This window comes from Rhinopithecus bieti, unplaced genomic scaffold, assembly GCF_001698545.2.
Source record: "Rhinopithecus bieti isolate Rb0 unplaced genomic scaffold, ASM169854v2 scaffold_3040, whole genome shotgun sequence".
NCBI classification, from domain to species: domain Eukaryota; kingdom Metazoa; phylum Chordata; class Mammalia; order Primates; family Cercopithecidae; genus Rhinopithecus; species Rhinopithecus bieti.
The window spans coordinates 10,234,113-10,253,751 of NW_016804657.1; the positions used below are offsets into that span (position 1 = coordinate 10,234,113).

At 50.2% G+C, this 19,639-nt stretch overlaps 1 protein-coding gene across 2 annotated transcripts in view; it reads left to right on the top strand.

Moving 5' to 3' along the window:
• The window catches only part of PHGDH (phosphoglycerate dehydrogenase), a 31,122-nt gene extending 14,926 nt beyond the window's left edge, over positions 1 to 16,196 (top strand). Inside the window, exons 4-12 of one of the 2 annotated variants that reach the window (XM_017869854.1) lie at positions 835 to 889; positions 988 to 1,086; positions 8,279 to 8,411; positions 8,940 to 9,088; positions 10,729 to 10,881; positions 12,382 to 12,514; positions 13,755 to 13,885; positions 14,794 to 15,031; positions 15,860 to 16,196. In XM_017869854.1, the coding sequence (XP_017725343.1) occupies positions 835 to 889; positions 988 to 1,086; positions 8,279 to 8,411; positions 8,940 to 9,088; positions 10,729 to 10,881; positions 12,382 to 12,514; positions 13,755 to 13,885; positions 14,794 to 15,031; positions 15,860 to 16,014 (1,246 nt within the window). In that variant the 3' untranslated portion in view covers positions 16,015 to 16,196. The remainder of the gene's footprint in view (positions 1 to 834; positions 890 to 987; positions 1,087 to 8,278; positions 8,412 to 8,939; positions 9,089 to 10,728; positions 10,882 to 12,381; positions 12,515 to 13,754; positions 13,886 to 14,793; positions 15,032 to 15,859) is intronic. The other variant, XM_017869855.1, reaches the window with a different exon arrangement.
• Positions 16,197 to 19,639: the final 3,443 nt, after the last annotated feature.

Genomic DNA, 19,639 nt, shown 5'->3' on the forward strand with positions numbered 1-19,639 from the left:
CGGGCGGATCACGTCAGGAGATCGAGACCATCCTGGCCAACATGGTGAAACACCATCTCTACTAAAATACAAAAAAAAACCTAGCCGGGCGAGGTGGCGGGCGCCTTGTAGTCCCAGCTACTCCGGAGGCTGAGGCAGGAGAATGGCGTAAAACCCGGGAGGCGGAGCTTGCAGTGAGCTGAGATCCGGCCACTGCACTCCAGCCCGGGCGACAGAGCAAGACTCCGTCTCAAAAAAAAAAAAAAAAAAAAAAAAAATGTTGGGACCACGCGTTCAGGACAGAATGGAAGTGTCTAAGCTTTGGCATCCACCCACCCACTCCAGACTAGTCTAAGACCCTCGGAGTTAAGAAACTCTCAAGGAAGCATAGGTCATTAGGTGTTCTCTTCATAATAATAGAAGACGTCTTAGGTTATGGTGCTGGATGAGATTGGAAGATGAAAATAATTCCTTGAGCTTCTGGAGTACTCGATGTCATCAGAGTTGCCCAGTACCCCACTCAGTTATCCCTACAGACCCTGGAGGATTGGCAATCGCTTAAAGTAAAACACTCTTTCTGATTGATGCCTCAGTGGCTGAGGTGGAATCCGTACCTCCTCCCAGACGCCTGACTGGTCACAGAAATCCCAGGCTTTCTAAGGCAGATCTTGCCAAGGGTTTCTCTCTTCTGTTTTCCCTTTACCCCACATCAGTGTTCCTGAACCTGAACCCCCAGACCCAGTTCTTGGGGGAGTGGCTGTTAAGGGCAGTGACTGCGCAAACCTGTTGCTGTGTCTCCTTCCTGGGCTGGCGGGAGTCCAAGTGGACCCTCTGAACCTGTGTCTATCCTTGCAGGCAGATTCCCCAGGCAACGGCTTCGATGAAGGATGGCAAATGGGAGCGGAAGAAGGTGAGCAGCGGCCTTGACTCGCCCCACCTGGGCTCAGGGCCCAGGGTCCACTCATGTTGCTGACTTCAGCTTCTTTCCTTTTGCCTGTTTGGTTGCAGTTCATGGGAACAGAGCTGAATGGAAAGACCCTGGGAATTCTTGGCCTGGGCAGGATTGGGAGAGAGGTGGCTACCCGGATGCAGTCCTTTGGGATGAAGGTAGGATGTTGCTGGAACCCTGTGATGTGGGACTTTCTGCAGCAATTTTGGAAAAGGCAGCATGTCTGGGCAGAAGTCAGAAGCTTTGTTCTAGGAGGGTCTGATCCTCTCTTGGAGCCCCCATCTAAATAAGCGTTAAAGCCAAGGAGGGAGAGAACACTGGGCTGCTGATCTGGACTCAAAAGCTGGGAATACTTGGTGGGGGTCCTGTAGCTCTCTGGTGAATGAATAGCCCTGAGTCCCAGTGAACCAGATGTTGATAGCTGTTTTGAGACCTTGGTTCTTGTCTTCTTAGTTTAAAAGAATTTAAACAAGAGACGCGGTGCAGCATTGAGGAGTTTATTGCAAAGGAAAAATAATATTTTGAAAGTTCAGTGCAGAGCAGACAGTACACCTTGAGAGAAAGAGAATTTAGGGTGGGCTGCTCATAAGAATGAGGCAGTGTTGATTATTGCTGGAGAAACTCCCTTTATGGGAGTTTTACGTGATTATTCATAAGGAGGTGGGAAGAGCTGTTACTAGGAAGCATGTTTCGGGTGGTCCTCTGGGTGCACATGAGTAGTAGCTGTACATGCTTGTTCATTCGGCACATGTCTTATCAGCATCTTAAATCTCCACCCAGGAGTGTGTTTTTTACTATTATAATGAGCAGGGGTCAGTTTGAGGACAGGAAAAATCAAAGTGCACAGGCTGTCTAGATGGGAAGTTCCCTACTGAAGACAGCTTTGCTTGAATGAGCTCACTTATAATATGAATTCCAAGGCTTATTGTGTTGACTGTAGGATCACCAAGGTTGCTGCACTTCCTTGATTACCTATCCTACATCACAGGCAGGGTGCTTGTGTCCTGCCCCTTCTTTCTTTCCTTCCTGGTTTTGTTGTGTCTGCTTTCCTGTGATAATTTAGAAAACAGGAACAAGTTTATGGCCTCACAGTAGAGCCTTACATCCATTGTCCATCGGTCCTTCCAGTTTCCCTCCGTATTTCAGAAAATATTTAAAAATGCTTGTATATACACTGTGATATGATGGTAGAGCCTATGGTGGCTGGAAGACCTCACACTTGTCTCAGAAATCACACCTGACTCCTGTCTTCCCCCAGGCCTCTTCCTTTTCCTACTCTGGGAGCTCAGTAGGCTTCTGGTTAAGGGAGAGTTGCAATTTGTAGCAGTACCATCCACCTGGGCTAATCCAGCAGCCCCTGCAAATGAGAGAGGCAGTTCAGCTAAGAGAGGGGATCTGCAGGGCTTCCCAGATAGGCCAAAGAGATGAACCCACTAAGGCTGCTATTGGACATCTCTCTGTTCACTTTCTGTTTTAGGGAATTACAGGGATTATGGGGTCAAACGGCAGCCAGGGAGTCTTTATTTAAACATTAGGAAATTCGTTTTGACAACCAGATCATGTCAGATCTAGAAAAGTGTACATAGAGCTGCTATGGAGCTCTCCCTTTTTCTACATCCCTCCTACCTTCTTAGAGTTAGAAGGGATCTTAATAGATTAACCTTTCATTTTACATTGACATCTAGAATTTGTAAGCTTATGCCTAAGGACTCATAGCAAATGGACAGTAGCCTAGAGCCTGGTGCGCATCGCATTGTACACATTGAATATTATCCTCTCCCTCCTGCCTCCACTCCCTACCTTATTCATTTAAGTCAGCAAGGTATCTTTCCTAAGCCTCTGCACTGAGAAGGGCCAGATGTATTCTTGACCCCTGGACTCCTGAGAGAGGCAAATGTAGCCCAGCAGGATCACTGATCATGTAAACAAACCACAACCTTGCCCTCTGTGCAGGGATGGTGGGATGCCATAAGCCACAAAGAGCACTCCCTCCTCCATCCTCTTTTGTAAGGGATCAAGGGTCAAGGTTTAGCCCATGGAGAATATTGATCTAAAAGGCAGAGGTTAGGGGTTAAGTAAACCTAAGAGCACTCATAGCCAAATGGGTGAGCATTTCATTGATGAAGCAGTAACTTGGAGACAGGCTCCAAACCAGTGGCCGTTCCAAGGCTCCTGCTCCCTTCCCCTGGGGGTCCTCTTCCCCATGACTCCCCTTCCCAGGCCTTCCTTCTCCGTGGCACCACTACCCATCAAATTCCTGGCTCAGCAACATTCTTCATCATGGAGACTTCGGCAGTGACTTAAACCAAATGAAAAGCCCCACCTCATTCCTGAATGATTGAGGTGATAGGTAAGCTTGTCTCTCCATCTGGCACTGCCCAGCTCTCTACCCTGGGCTGCTTCCGAGAGGTGCAGGAGTATCTGGGACCTTGAGCATCAGTGTCAGGAAATGTCTGACACCTCTCGGGCATGTGTTTGATTGAAAGAGATGCCTACGGCCTGCTTATTTCAGTGTTAATCTGTGCCTCAGGGCAGATTAATGTTTAATTCCCATTCCCAGCATGGTATGGAGGGTGCCGGTGCCTTCACTTTGCATTTCTTCTGTCCAGATGTCTCTGGAGGGTCATTCTTAACTCTCTTGCTTCCAGAACATGCTCTTTGTAAAGCCCTGAAACATGGCTGGGATCATTCTGCCTCCCACCTCAGCCCCTCCGGGGCTGCCTGGACCTCATCATTCCGGAGGGCCTAAGTGGCCTCTCCTCATGCTCAGCTGCTTACCTCGACCACGTCATTATCATACTTTTGAGTCTGGATGAATTTTGTCTCAGGGCGGAGAGCTCACCAGTCCTAGTGGTCTTGGAGAACAAGATTTTCTAAAAGGAAAGGAAGATTCTTGAACATATTGTGAAAGAGATGTATAAGCATCCAGACAGGAAAAGAGGATAAGTGTTTATTAAACACAAGTTATTTCAAACTAACCTCATTCTGCCTTTGGAAACCATTATTAAACTGGTAAAGTATGGAAATCCGTAGGTGTCATATACCTAGACTATTTAAAATTATATTTTAATCATGTAATAAAGGAATGCATTCTCATATAAATTAAAACATAGACAAGGCTATACTTGATTACCACCTGAACGGTAAACATCAGTTTAGCATGTCATCCCAGACTTTTCTATGCATTTGCACAGAATGCATACAGTTCCATGCCTGTGGAAGGATTCTATGGCTGCAAAGAATAGAATATTGTTTAATGATGTTAAGAAAAAAACATGTTTATCTCAGAACAACTAAGTCTAGCATATTTTTAAACAGTTGTGTGGAATTTTGTTGTGCAGATAAATTGCTTTTTATTTGGCCAGTCTCTCAATCATGGGCATTTAGATTGTTTATAGATGTGGACTTCGGTAAAACATCTTTCATGATTCCCTCGGGGTTCAGATGGAGCCCCTTGAGCTTGGTGCTATTGAAGGGATTAGTGCTTGGTGCTTTGTGGAATGGGCCACCTCAGTTTGGAAGGAGATTGTATGTGATAGTGCCAGGCTCTGTCTTGCCCACCATTCTCATCAACAGCCTGAACCATGTGTCATTTGTGGATGGCAGGAAGCAAGGAGAGGTAGTTAATACTTCAAGGATGTAGACTCAGGTTCGAAAAGACCTGTGAAGGCTACAATGCGTGGGCACTCTCACAGGAAATTTAGCTAGATTGCACTTCTGCACCCTACTTGTGGGTCCAAAAAGCAGCTAGACAAGTTTTAGGTGTAGAAGCACTTGTCAAAATCTTTTCTAGGGGAGCAGGACTTTGGTTTACAAAAGAGCAGTGTGGTTATCAGTGGCATAGCTGATAGAAAAGGTAACCTGACATTTGGCAGCATTGAAAGAAGTATGGCTCCCGGAGCAGGGGAAGTGACATTCTTCACGCTCTGGCCTGATCAGCCTGCAGCCTGCCCGTGGTCTGAGTCATACAGGTCTTACGCTCTATACTGTTCTGTCTGCGTGAGACTTTTTCTCAGTAGTGTTGCTGAATAACAGGTTGTGACCTCAAGACGCAACTCATTCATGCTGGTGTGTTCCTTAGAATGTGTTAAGAGGCACAAACCAATCAAGAAGCAAGCCTTGTGCTTTCTTATCAAGGTGTTTGGAGAGGGAACAGACAAGCATCTCTTAACAGTTTCTTTGTAGACAGCATTGTGATGAATCCAGCTTTAGCCCAGAAGGATGGATGTTGAACCTGAGGCACCAGTTATCACAGATTCTTTCAGGTCCAGCTAATGTTTGCTGAGGTCTGCTGTGTCAGTTCCTGTGCTTGAAATGAATCTGCGGGGTCAGAATTATTATCCCAGGGTTATAGATAAAGAAACTGAGGCCCATGAGGGTTCTATGATATGCTGAAGATAAGCGACTACTAACTGGTGAATTCTGGCTCAGCCTTCCAGACTGGCATTCTTTGCCCAGTACCACTTGACTTTATTCTTGATCCATTGTAGGTAAACAGTCCCTGTGCCATGCCAGTATGCTTAGCTATTCCAAGGACAGACACTCTTCAGGATAGGCAGCTCCTATGTGTTACCTGGAATGCTTACTGCCTATGTGTTATACCTGGAATGCTTACTGCCCAGAGCAGTGATTCTCAAACTCAGAGCCTCAGGTTCTGGCAAGGTGCCTTCAGGACACAGGTGGGAGCAAGGAGGGGCCCCGGGAGACAGCAGGTGGTGGCACTTTGAGCCTTCACCTCTGCAGCTTTGAATTGACCTGTTTTTATATTTGGGTCTCTGTTTAAGATTTCGTTGCCCTGGTAGGGAGAGTTCCCATGCTAAACTAAAAATTCAGCTATGGGGCAGAGACAGCAGGTGACGGTGAGGGTTCTTCTTCAGAGCCTCTTGAACTGGGAGGCCTCCTTGCTCTCCTCTTTGCTCTGCTAAGCCAGCAAGGCCCTGCAGCCAGCATAGCAGCCTCTCAGGGCTGCCTTCTGTGGCCTCAGGCAGGTAGGCGCCACCAGCTGCTCTGGAGTCCTGCTTAGAATGTGAGGGTTCCTCTGTTGCCCCAACATCAGGAGTCTGGCCTGGGGCTGGGATTGAGGTGAGGGGACTCCTTCATGTTTCTCCCCAAGGCTTCCCTCTGGGAGTAGTCTTTGAATTGTGTGTACCCAGAGGTGCTCCAATGTCTGTATATTAGGACATCTGACCCTTTCCAGCACACATCAGGACCCTGGCAGGCACGTGTGTCCTGGGCCTATTGTCACCCCTTCCATCCCCTCAACATTGTCTCCTAGTGTCAGAACCCCAACCCCCAGCTGAGTTCAGCTCTTCTCTGCCCTGGTTATCTGAAATGGAGAATGAGAACAGAGGTTTGCTCAGCCAGATTCCTTCCTTGCAGTCATCTGCAGATAAATGAGATACTCTCTGTGAAAGAAGGAACCTGGGTCAGTGCTTCGCTGACCACTGAGGAAGATGCTCACCTGCTCCTCTCCCCAGCCCCCTCCCTCCAGCCCCAGGCACCTGTCTGTGGAGGAGGTCAGGCTCAGCCTGCAGGGTCCTTCCTCCTGCCAGCCCCCAGGTTGTTCTTGGCTCCTGAGCATGGAGTAGACGTCAGTCAGGCTGGACCTTGTGATCTCTATTGGTGTTCCCTTCCTCTCCCCACTCCACATGAGAAAAAAAAAATACATCTGGGTTAGAGATGAACAGGGCCATTGTTCAGGCCGGCCTCAGGACCAGCAGACAAAGAAGACTTGTGACAATGATGGCAGGGGATGGCAGGGATCCCATCTCCTCCCCTGGACACTGTCTCCTCCCACCAGAAATGAGTAGCTTAGAGCTGAGGGAAGCCACAGTGTCTGAAAAAGACCACCAGCGTTCCGAGCTGAACGTTCTTATAGGGCATGGGCGAGGCAGCATCTTTCCGCCAAACCTACCTGATGGTTGGTGTGGGGTCACTTGGCTTTCCTTATTCCACAAGGCTAATGATGAAAAAAAGGATCCAGAGGCTTCACCTTAATCATAACCATTTTAGCTTCTGCCTTAGAATTACTGAATTTGAAGTCTTCTTTCCTATTATGTTCTTTTTTATTTTATTTTATTTTATTTATTTTTTCTGAGACATCTTGTCTGTCACCCAGGCTAGAGTGCAGTGGCTCAATCTTGGCTCACTGCAGCCTCAACCTCCTAGGCCCAAGTGATCCTCCTGCCTCAGCCTTCTGAGTGGCACAGGTGCGTGCCACCACACTTGGCTAATTTTTTAAATTTTTTGTAGAGGTGGGATCTCACTATGTTGCCCCAGCTAGTCTCCGACTCCCGGGGTCAAATGATCCTCCTGCCTCAGCCTCCCAAAGTGCTGGGATTATAAGCATGAGCCATAGCACCCAGCTTTCCCATTATGTTCTAAAGTATCTATTCTGTATCCCTAATTTCAAAAGTAATTTATGAATAATGTAGTAGAGAACTTGAAAGCACAGGAAAGCATAAAGGAGAAAAATAATTCCACTACCCAGAGACAATGCTGTGTGTTCTTTGTTTTCGTCTAACCCTGGGCTCACTCTTTATATTCTCTCTCGGGGTTAAGGGGGATTTCTCTTCAAATAATTCCCAGTGATTGCACGTGAGAGTAAGGGATGGCTGCAATGATCCGCCCAGCTCCTTCATTTAGGATTGACGACCCAGGTCCAGGGGAACTGACCTGTACCTTTCCACACAGTGGGCAGTGACTGGGGGAGGACACAGGCCAGGCTTCCTGGTTTAGAGGGCATGCAGTCTCACTCCCGCTCCGGGTCCTGCCTTGTACCACTGTTGCCCTCCTCCTTCGCCTCTGCTCACTTTGTTTTAGTACCTGATGCACCTGTCTGTTTTCTGGACTGGACCCTCCAGCTGCAGCTGCCATTTCTCCTCCTCCCTTTCCTGGCTGTCCGCTCCCCACATGACTGCCCTCCCTCCCTCAGGGCTCCCCGATTTCTAAGGACTTCCAAGCTCCAACTTGTCCAGACATACATGAGCTATTGTTGCATCTGTGTGTGGTCAGAGCATGGAGGCAGACGCACCTTCTTTTGAGCTCTGGTTGTGCCCCTCCTCATTGTGGAAGCCCTGCTTCCCTCAGCTCTCAAGCAGACAAGAACAGTCCCAGCATCGTTGTGTTGTCATGAGAATTAATTAAGCTGAGCATGGTACTTAGTATATGGCAGATGGTGCTTAGTATATGGAGCATGGTACTTAGTGCATGGTAAATTAACTGGAGAATTAATTAAGCTAAGCATGGTACTTAGTATATGGTAATGCTCAAAAAAATGTTTGCCATTCTTAATAATAACACTGCTAATAATTAAGAATGACACTCTCCCTCTCTCTTGCTTCCTACTAGACTATAGGGTATGACCCCATCATTTCCCCAGAGGTCTCGGCCTCCTTTGGTGTTCAGCAGCTGCCCCTGGAGGAGATCTGGCCTCTCTGTGATTTCATCACTGTGCACACTCCTCTCCTGCCCTCCACGACAGGTAGGTGTGTCCTTACATTGTGGATTGGTCACAGAAGCCACAGACCAGTTAACAAATGGGCCCTCCATCTGGGCCTTCTCCAGACAGTGGTAATGAGCTGCAGGGAGAGGTCCACCTGGGTCCTGCAGAGCGTGATGCTTTGTTAGACACCCCTGCATCCGATAGGGGAGAGTGAGCCAGCTAGAAGTGCTTGGGGTCTAGGTGAGCTGGGCACAGGGATGACCAGTGACCCCCATGGATGCTTTCTGCAGCCCCTGCAGGGCTTTCTGATTCCCAGACCCACTTGAAACAGTAATATCTCAAGAATTTCTAAGATGTTTCTAAACTGAGTCTGGCCCAGATCCATAACAGGGACTCCTGCCCCAGAGCATCTGAGGAGGAAGAGATGAGAGCAAAGAAGCTGCCATCCTGCAGGAGAGAGGCTCTGAGAAAGAGCTGGCTCGAGGAAAGGGAAGACCTCTGGGAGCCAGGGATGAGCGTGGGGATCCTGGTGCTGCCCCAGCAGGAAGATGCTTCACTTTCTTCCAGGCTTGCTGAATGACAACACTTTTGCCCAGTGCAAGAAGGGGGTGCGTGTGGTGAACTGTGCCCGTGGAGGGATCGTGGATGAAGGCGCCCTGCTCCGGGCCCTGCAGTCTGGCCAGTGTGCCGGGGCTGCACTGGACGTGTTTACGGAAGTAAGTGCCTGGCAGCCTCAGAGTCAGGAGGAGGGGAGAGATAGGGAGCAGAGAGGACCATGGCAGGAAAGCCTGGTGTTTTACAGAAGGCCTCTAGCTTATAGTCTCTTTCATCCATGGTAAACAGGTGAAAGCTGTGTTGCCGAAAACACACCTTTGTGGTTTGAGGAGTTCTTGCGGAGCCTGGTATGGAGGCAGCTATGTGGTTTTCTGCAAAACTCAGGTTTTAAAGCGGACCCAATTCCTGGTTCCAGGCTTCTCAGACTGCTAACATATTGACAAAGATAGAGCCACAAATCAGTTCTGAGGTCGAGGGTCTGGAGCAGGGAGAGAGGGGGCTTTAGCGTATAGTTAAGGGACACTGATGGATATGCAGTCCCATTGCCAAGATGTCCTTTTCAGTGTCCATGGGCACTCCTTTTTCCTTCTTCTCTTCCTGGGTGGACAGAAGCCCGAGGATACTGGCAGTATTCCCCCAGGGTCCTCAAGGTGGGCTGCTCTCCCAGCGGGAGCAGAGGCTCAGCCTCACACCGGATCCAATAGGGAAGAGTGCATTTGCACTTGAATCCTGTTGGCTCCTCTCCTGAAAGATCCTGCCCCCAACATTGAATCTTCCCTCAGTAAGGAATGGGAAAGGGCATGGACTTTGGATTAGGTAGTTGTGGTTTGCAGGTTACTAGCTGTGTGTCCTTGGAAGGTCACTGGCCCTCTCTGAGCCCCCGTAGCCCTCGTTGTGTACTCCCAGCCCAGGGCACACAGTGCCTTTTGGTTTGTAACCTTGGTCATCTTTCTCAACTCTTAGATCATAAGCTCCCTGAAGGCAGGGCAAGCCTTGTCCATCTTTGTATCACCATCCTCCCTAATATAGCATCTTCTCCTGCTCTCTTCAGCATCCTTGTACCATTTGCTGGTGGTACAGGACTCACAGGGTTACATGGTTACATGTGGCCAGGACTCACAGGTTTAAATGGTCAAAATTCAATGGGACCAACAGAGCCCTGAGGAGAATGGCCAGAAGATGCCTAAATAACATTCCCAAGGGCAATCTTCTCAGTGAGCAGAAGGGTGGAAAAGACCCTGGGGGGGGGGGGGTGGAAGTGCCACAGTTGGACAACCTGTTCTGATGACAGCCAAGATGCAGTTACCTGCGTAGAGTGTCTGGGAAGAGCAGGACACTGTGCTAAAAGTCCAGCAACGCACATCGACAGCAAGTGCTGCATGGATGCAGGGGGGTGAGTTTCAGGGAAAAGCCCAGTAACAACAACAGTAGCTCCCATTGGTTGACAACTTCCCATGTTAAACGTGCATAATCCCCACAGTAATGTTATGAGGGAGATAGGGTCAACCCATTTCACAGATAAAGAAACTGAAGCTTAGATCAAGGTTCACCCCCAAGGCACCTAGGTGGTTAAGTGGTGAAGGTGAGATTTGAATCTGGTTCACACTTTCTGCTCTGTCCACTCTGCTGAGATGGAACATTCATGAGGAAACCCATTATTGAGTCCATTGACCACCCTGACAAAATAGAAGTGGAAGGCACCAGCACTCCTGACTGCCTTCCCTCCAACCTTCCCTGGGGTGGTCCAAGAGGGTGTGACAAGTCTGTGGCAGCCAGCCTAGAGGTATCTCTTTCTGGGCAGGAGCCACCACGGGACCGGGCCTTGGTCGACCATGAGAATGTCATCAGCTGTCCCCACCTGGGTGCCAGCACCAAGGAGGCGCAGAGCCGCTGTGGGGAGGAGATAGCTGTGCAGTTCGTGGACATGGTGAAGGGGAAATCTCTCATGGGGGTTGTAAGTATCACCACCTGGGGCTGGGGGCCAGCAGTCAGAGGGAGGAGAGGAAGGACGGCATCTTGTAGGGGCTGGTAGCAGCGTGGGTGAACAGATTCAGCCCTGGGAGCTAAAGATAAGGGAAATCTGCTTGAGTCAGCACTCTCTGCAGTGGATGGGCGGGAGCCTCCCGTCTCCAGCCTTGATAGCAGAGGCCTTGGCAGCAGAGAGCCCGGCTCAGGCCTGTTATATCGTAGTCTTGCTGCAGAGATTGTGGCCCTTCCCAGGCCCAGCCTCTAGAGAAAGGCTCCTTTGTTCTCTACTTGCCTTGGGAATGAAGGAGTGCTGTTTGGGTGCCAGCTGGACGCAGCAGGTGGGGACGTGGTTGGGGGGATGGCCTGTGTAGAAAATTTGCACCCTGTAAGCTCCTCAGACCCTGCCTTGACAGCCTGCCCTTCCTACTCCCAAATGAACCCTCCATGCTGGCTGACCCCCTTGTTTTCCCCAAATCATGGCATAAGATGTCTTTGCTTCCGTCAAGCCTTTCCTGGCATGTGCGTCTCCTACGAGCTTAACCTGACCTACACTTCAAGTCCTGTCTCATTCATTCAGTCTGTGGATATTCCTTAAGTTTCACTGGGTACCAGACGTTGTCATAGCTCTTGGGAGACACAGGTGCATGAGGGAGGCATAGCTCTCCTTCCAGGGGCTTGCTGCTTCCTTTTGAAGTCTTGCTTGGCCTTTCCAGCCCCTTCTCAATTCTGAGAACCACGTTCTTTCTTGTTATTAAGGTTCAGTCCCATGGGGTGTTTGTTTTCTTTTGTTTTGTTTTGTTTTGTTTTATCCTAATCTTCCTACTTAACCTAAATTCTAAGTTCCCTGAGGACAGAAAAACATGACGCAAGCCTCTCTGCAGCTTGTGTGGGTGGGCCGAGGCCATGGAGTCAAAGAATCAGGGAAATGGGCTCGGTGTTCTCAGCTGTCTTGGCTGACCCTCAGCTGGGCAATTTTTGCCGGTGAGGACAGCACTGTGGCAGGAGAGGCAGGGATTTTGGTTCTGCTCTCCCACCTCTGGATTGAGAGCCCAGCCCTCCAGGCCTCTCTGCCCCCTCCATCCTGAGGAAGCCTACACAGCAGAGAGGACAGAGGATGCAGACAGGTCAGCGTCTTTGCTGACCTCCTCGCATGCTGCTGGTCCTAGCCCTGCTGACTTCCATGGATTTCCCCCGCTGCCCCACCACTTCCATGGAGGGGGCTGGGGCGGACACAGTTCGGCAAAAGGAACAATTTTGAGTGGTTGTGGCCTTCTGTGTCCATTGCTGGCTCTCCAGCTCTCCTCATCTGTAGGAACAAGTCCTTGTCCTGTTGTTAGTGACTGGTGGAAGTTGTCACCCACCAGGCACCAAGCATGAGTGACCCTAGACTGTCTTTCTTGTGGAGCTGGGTCTTGGCAGCCAGATCTTGATTCAGGCTCTGCAATGCCTCTTCCAGACCACAGTCCCGCTCCTCCATCCTCTGCAGGTTAATGCCCAGGCGCTTACCAGTGCCTTCTCTCCACACACCAAGCCTTGGATTGGTCTGGCAGAAGCTCTGGGGACACTGATGCGAGCCTGGGCTGGGTCCCCCAAAGGGACCATCCAGGTGATAACACAGGGTGAGCTGGGGACCTTGCAGAAGGAGAGGGAGGAGGGGATGAGGGGGTGTGAGATCTGCCCTGCTGGGTGTATCTGCTACAGGACACAGGGTTAGTGAGAGGCAGTAGGGGTGGCTTAGACCCTGAGTATAGCTCCCTTACTACTGGTGAGAGAGTGGTAAAGGGAGGGGTAGAAAAAGTCATTGGAAAGATGTACTGAATATTCAAAAATCATGTTTATGTAGCATTTTAAGACGTAGATATTTTGGGTACAAGAGAGACCTCTACAAGAGATAGAGTTTCGTGTGAGAGGGCGTAGGATAGCTGGAGGGAGGCCCTCATTAAGCAACAGTATGCTGGATTCTGGTTTTGGGCCCTGTCTCTTGCCTGCTGTGTGACTCTCCCTTCTGGGGCTTGGATTCTTCAGTTGTAAAGTGAGAGTTAGGGGCAGATGAACCAGGAGGCAGGAGGACACTTTGTGCTCTGTGACTAACCAAGGTGGTCCCTTGGGCCGTCTGACAGCCCTTGAGGGTGTTTGCTCAGCTGTGGAGTGGGAATGAGAGCGGTGCCCTCTGTCCTCCTCTCGGGCTGCTGAGCAGGCTGTGGTCACCTTTGCAGTGGATCCAGTACTGTGCGGATGTGGTTGAGTGACCAAGGAGGGCTCCAGTTTCCTTAACCCTGTAGAGGTGTATCTTCCCCCATGGACTGTTGGGCGTCTCACTCTTGGAGAGAGATTGCAGGGTGGGGGCAGCTAAACCCCCGGCATTGACAATACCAGGGAAGGGCAGAGCCAGGGGGTCCCCACTGGCCTGGGTGTCTGAGCCCTGAAGGAAACAAGGCAGGGAGCTGGGCAGCAGTTGCTTCGGTTGCTTCTTTCTGCTTCGATTTCCTGAGGCTGGCAAGGCTCTGAGTGTCAGGGAGGGGTAAGAGTAGGGAATTTTCCAGTGTCCCCTGGGAGAATAATAGGTAGGCCAGGATGGCCAAGCCAGGTGCAGGGTTGGGGAGCGGAGTGGAGTTGGACTGAGTTTTGGAGAGGAGTTTCTCAGGGTGGTTAAAACATCCTGAGTTTCCTGGCTTGGGCCCAGATTATGCCTCCTTTGAGCCCACCGAAGGGCAAGTGGACCTGCCTGGAGTAGGCTGCCCTTGGGGTCCCCAGGGTAGCGAGGAGCCCATCGTCCAGAGCTAGGTGCCAGTGGCTTCCTGCCCCCTCCTGTGGTGCTCAACAAACAGTAACCTCATGGTGGCTTCTCTCTGTCACCAGGAACATCCCTGAAGAATGCTGGGAACTGCCTAAGCCCTGCAGTCATTGTCGGCCTCCTGAAAGAGGCTTCCAAGCAGGCGGATGTGAATTTGGTTAACGCCAAGCTGCTGGTGAAAGAGGCTGGCCTCGATGTGCGCCCCCCTCCCTGACACTACCTCCCCATCCCTGTCAGCACTAGTCTTCTCCCCCACATTTCCAGAGCCTGTCTGCTGAGTGGAGGAGGCCTAGGTGCCAGCCTTGCATCGGCCTGTCTACCTGTGAGGGGTAGCTGCAGTTTCTTCATCTGCAAAATGGAGACACTGCCTGGCCCCGAGTGTTGCTAATGGCACTGCTTTGTGTATGAGTGCTGTGGGAATGGAGGCAGTAGCAACGTCCCCATTTCACAGCCAAAGAAAATGATGAGCCAGTGTGTTTGCCACTGCCCGACATGGCTGCCAGGCCATGTTTGACTCTGCCTAACTCATGCCATAGCACCCGGGTTCTTGATTCACTTGCAAGCTCTGGGAGCAAGCAGCATGTCCTACTGCCTCGCACGGCTTCCTATTGGCACCTTCCCCTCTGGTTCCCTGTTTAGATCAAAGTCTGTTTCAAAGCCTGTTGCTCAGCCAGTGGGAGCTGGCAGAAGGGATAGGCAGTAAAACTTCCATGTCCTCACCCATCTGCTCCACTCTACTCCTGCATGCCAGTCATGCCACTGATGCTATGCAGGAAGCTGTGTCAGAGCCGGAGGGGCCAGAGTGGAGTCTCCTCATAGCCCTGCCTCCCTCCTTTTCTTTCCTCCCTATTTCCCTCCAAGCCTTCATCCGTGCCTGGCAGATCTCTTTGCCCGCTCTTTAAGGAGATCATTGGCTGTTCCAGGAAGCTGATGCCGAAGGGCACACAGCTTGGCCCATTTGCCCTCTCCCTTCTGGTCCTGAATTACTGAGCACATTATCCGTGCTGGAGCCCTACATCCTACCAATAGGTGATTCGGCCAAGAGAGGAGGGTGGGCGTGGTGCAGCCAGGAAGAGTAACTGTCACCTTGCCTTCTCCACACAGGTCACCACCTCTCACAGCCCTGCTGCACCAGGGGAGCAAGGCTTCGGGGAATGCCTCCTGGCCGTGGCCCTGGCAGGCGCCCCTTACCAGGCTGTGGGCTTGGTCCAGGGCACTACACCTGTACTGCAGGGGCTCAATGGAGCTGTCTTCAGGCCAGAAGTGCCTCTCCGCAGGGGCCTGCCCCTGCTCCTATTCCGAACTCAGACCTCTGACCCTGCAATGCTGCCTACCATGATTGGTGAGGAGGGCCTTGTAGGGCTGGCTGGTGTCTTTGAGGCTGGGGTGGAGTCTGCCCTGGAATTGGATCCTACCCACCTTCCTTTAGCCCCTCTTCATGCCCCAGGGTGTCTCTGGATCTGCACCATACGGGGAGTTTGTCATGCCAGTTTCCAGAACATTCAGGGAGTGGATACTCAGTTCAAAGAGGGAAAGTGCCTTATCCAGGGTCATAGAGCAGCATGGCAGGGGTGGGGCCAGAGACTCTATTCCTGCCCAGTTGTGGGTTCCCAGCTCGCCGTGTTAAGCACACTGGACCTGCCTATGGAGCCATAGCCCAGGAGTTCAGGGACATTGAGAGCAGGTTTCTTACTCCTGCCTGCTGGCCCCATGGCCGTCCCTGGTGGCCAGCCCAGCTGCAGCAAAGCCTACAAAGCTTCTAGCCATGGTGGGCATCTCGGACCTGCCCCATTCCGCGGGGACTTGGGCTGCACATCCATGTTTGGCGGAGGGTGTGCCTTCAAACCCTGAAGGGCCTAATTTCACTATTCTTGCTGGCTGCCCAAGGGAACTTTCCTGCTTTTCTCCCTTGCTGTTGGCTGGCTAAAACTGGCAATCAGAAAGTCAAGAGCTACAGCTGATGGTCACGGTGTTCTCAGAGAGTCAGGAATATCCATGGAAGCTGGGCAGATGCCCTCTGGCTGTCCCATCTCAGCTCTTTGACTCTGAGACCATCGTCCCCTCATTGCACCTTTGATCACAGAAGCTTAGAACTTCTGACTCTGTTCCCAATCCCTCGCTCCTTTTTCCCCTATGCCCTGTGCCATCCAGGAGTTTCTTCTATTTCCAGGCCTCCTGGCAGAGGCAGGCGTGCGGCTGCTGTCCTACCAGACATCACTGGTGTCAGATGGGGAGACCTGGCACGTCATGGGCATCTCCTCCTTGCTGCCCAGCCTGGAAGCTTGGAAGCCGCACGTGACTGAGGCCTTCCAGTTCCACTTCTAACCTTGGGGCTGACTCACTGGTCCCCGCCTCTGGGGCTTTTCTGAAGAAACCTACCCACTGTGATCAACAGGGAGAGAAGATCCATATTCTTGGGCTGAACACGGGCCTCTGACACTGCTTACACTGCACTCTGACCCTGTGGTACAGCAGTAACTGTCCAATAAAGAGCCAACCCCCAACTCCTCCTGCGTCTTTGTGTGGTCATTATCCTAAAGAGCCACCAGAGGGCGTCCAAAGGCAGAGGTAGGGTTCGGTTTAGACTGGGGGAGGGTAGTGGGTGTGGGGGAAGACTAGGATGGGCAAATGGCTTGGTTGTGAGTTCTTTGAAGATGACCCCTCTCTTGTCTGTCTAAGGCTACTCAGAGGCACTTTTACACAGCTCAATGTATTTCACAGTGCTATGGTATTTCAGATCCCTTCCATCTGGGAATGTACATGCACATTAGTAAGTAAGATACAACACACAAGCCCAGCATTATGTACCAGGCACTGGGCTAGGTGATGCTTTACTTTAAGAGGAGAATTCAAACCTGACCCTTTTTCCATAGAAGTCTGGTGGGAGGGACAGAGCATGCAGAAGTCACTGGAAGCAGTGAGTGATGCTACAACAGAGGTGTATAGGAAATTCTCTTGAGTCCAGAGGAGGAAGTTATTTGAGCTGAGGATATTGGTGTCTTGGGAGATGTTTAGAAGGATTTCATAAGGGAAAGAAAGCGTAAAATCATGGGAATATGAGAATATTTGGCAAGTTCACAAAGCAAGTTCAGTGTGGGTTGATGAACATGTCACTTTTTTTTGAAAGATTATTTTCATGAAAAATACAGCTAAACAGCACTCTACCCAAAAGATTCACTTCAGGGAGTGTTTTCCCCCATTTATAAGGGATGATCCATTCTTAGTGTGTGCCCAGTAGTGTCTGTTTCTGAGATTCCTGGCCTGGCTAAGAAAGCTTGACATGGAGCAGCTGCTTGGCACTGGCAGGGGTGAGTCCAGCACTCTGGCCTCCTTCGTTTTGTGATGGAGCTAGGCGTCGGTAAGAACTCCAGCATTAAGGGCTGTGTTAGCGTCTGCAGTGAGCTCAGAGGGGTTGTCCTTGCTGTAGCTAACTTTGAAGGGAATGGGCCTGGGTGTGAATGCCACGGTCAACTTTGGAAGCTGTCTGACCATGAGTTCAGTGTTTAATTCTCCTAAGCCTTTGTTTCCTCACCTGTGGGAGGGCTAATGGTGCCTCTCACAGAACTGCAATGAGAATTTACTGGATTAAACAGTGACTTATGGGAAGTGCCAGGAGCACTTGGTGAACATTGGTTTCTTCGTCCTATGCTAGTCTGAGAGCAGACAGGCAGGTCTCAATTCCTTACATAGAACCAACCCCATGAACCAAAGAGTTCTCTACGTGACCTCATTACAATTATGTTCAGCCAGATCTAGATACTGGGTGTCCTGACATCAGACAACCCATTCTCTCCAACTGGAAAAATACCTGTGCCTCACATGGTATCTGCCGAGGTCACTTGAGTGCAATGATGGGTAGAAAAACAGGCTGAAATTGATGAAGTTAAAAATTCAGTTAAAAACTGAGCTCATTGTCTAGCCTCTCAGCCTCCTTCCTCATCAGCCCCTAAACAAATCATGCTCTGTACACTAACGTGGTCGGAACACTACTAGAAACCCAGATTACTTGAGCATCTCAAAATATCTTCCTAGACTGGGTCATGAACGAGGGTATGGGATGATCTCATGGTATCACATGCCCCATGGCTGTCCACATGACCTCTCCCAAAGTTAAAGGGCAGGAATCATTGTAAAATTCAGCTGGTTTCTTCAGGAACCTCCGTGATATTTTTCATAATAGCTGCATCAATTTATATTCCCATCAACAGTCCGGAAACGTTCTCCTTTTCTCCACATCTTTACCAACACTTGCTATCTCTTGTCTTTTTGGTAATAGCCATCTTAACAGATAGGAGGTGGTATCTCACTGTGGTTTTGATTTGCATTTCCCTGATGACTAAGTAAATAGGCCAGACACAAAAAGAAAATTATTACATGTACTCACTTATATGTGGAATCAAAAAAAAAAAAGTCACATATATTGACATGGGGACTGGAAAAGCAGTTGAGGGGGGTGTCTAGGGAGATATAGGTCAAAGAATGTAAAGTAGAAAATACGTAGGGTGAGTAAGTCAAAAGATCTAATGTACAACATGAGGACTATAGTTAATAATATTGTATTCTACTGAAGATTTTTCCTAAATTAGTAGATTGCAGCTGCTTTTGCCATGGTGGCAGTGGGGATGGGTAACTTTGTAAAATAATGAACATGTTAATTTGTTCCATTACAGTAACCATTTTACTACGTATATGTATCTTACAACATCATGTTCTATCCCTCAAATATATACAATGAAATTTTTGAAAAATCCAGCTAGTGCTACAGGAAGGGTGCCATGGACTCCCTCGTGCTCTCTGTGGCATGCGGCATCTCTTCACTGCCCCTTTAGAGTAGAAGTTCATTCTTGTGCACACTGGCTGGGAAGCAGAAGGCTGGCTGTGAGCTCAGGGTGGAGACAGGCAAAAGCTGGGCCACTGCAGAATCTGCCTCAGCGTGCTGACTCCTGAAGGTGTGATCAGTGTGTCTCCCTAGAGCCTGCGCTTGTCTCACAGTCAGTGGCGCGGGGCCATTCTTTGCATCAGTTTTAACATCACATGTTGAGTATTCCCGTTTGAATGAGTGTATCATAGCCCAATTCTTGCCCAATCTGCCATCCTCTTTCCTGCCCTAGGTCACCCTGCGTGAATTTTTGCCCACAGGCAAAGTCTTTATTTGCAGGATATCTGTAGACTTTAGGGTGAAAATGTTGACAGAGTCATTGGCAACTCATTCCCTTGTGTGCTGACCTTACATAGGGGAGAGGGCTTTGCTCAGAGCAGGCAGGCATCAGTGTCCCAGAGCTGCCAGAGGAAGGCCTCGGGCTCAGTATAAAAGATGGTGAATAAGGGAAGTTGGAGGGAGCCAGGGGCCTCTGCACATGCAATGGTGGCAAAGACTAATGCCCTGCGGGTGAACCAGTGCTGATGCCCAGCTGGTGTGCGGGGTGTGGGCAGTGTCCATTCAGTTGGTCAGCCCTTGACAACCTGGTTGTCGAATATGTTTAATATCCTATTTGTGCTCAAATGCTTCCCTAGTGGAGACAGGCCTGGCCTCTGATGCAGGACGTATGGGAAGTTCTGGTTGCTGAGGCTGACTGAGGCTGAGGGAGGCAGTTTCAGCACCAACACCCCACAGTGAGCTCCCGTGTGGATAGAAGGCCAGGCCCAAGGCCTCTTGTCTCCAGAGCTAAGATGAATGCTGGCTTTTCTCCCCTGCACACGGACACCGAAAGGCACATGTTGTTCTGCTAGGGATGCCAACCAGGTTGAGGGCCCCTAAACATCTTGCTGAGAAGGTGCAGGCAGCAGGAGGGAAGCAAAGAGAGGCTGCTAAGTGGTGGCCGCAGCTGGTGTGATGAGTAGAGTTTTGCAGGCACCTTGAGAGAGGCCTGGGAAGGCAGTCAGCTGATGCCGGATTCGCTGAACAAATTGGGGCTTATCCGGAATTTGTTGTGGCACGAACAGCCTTGAG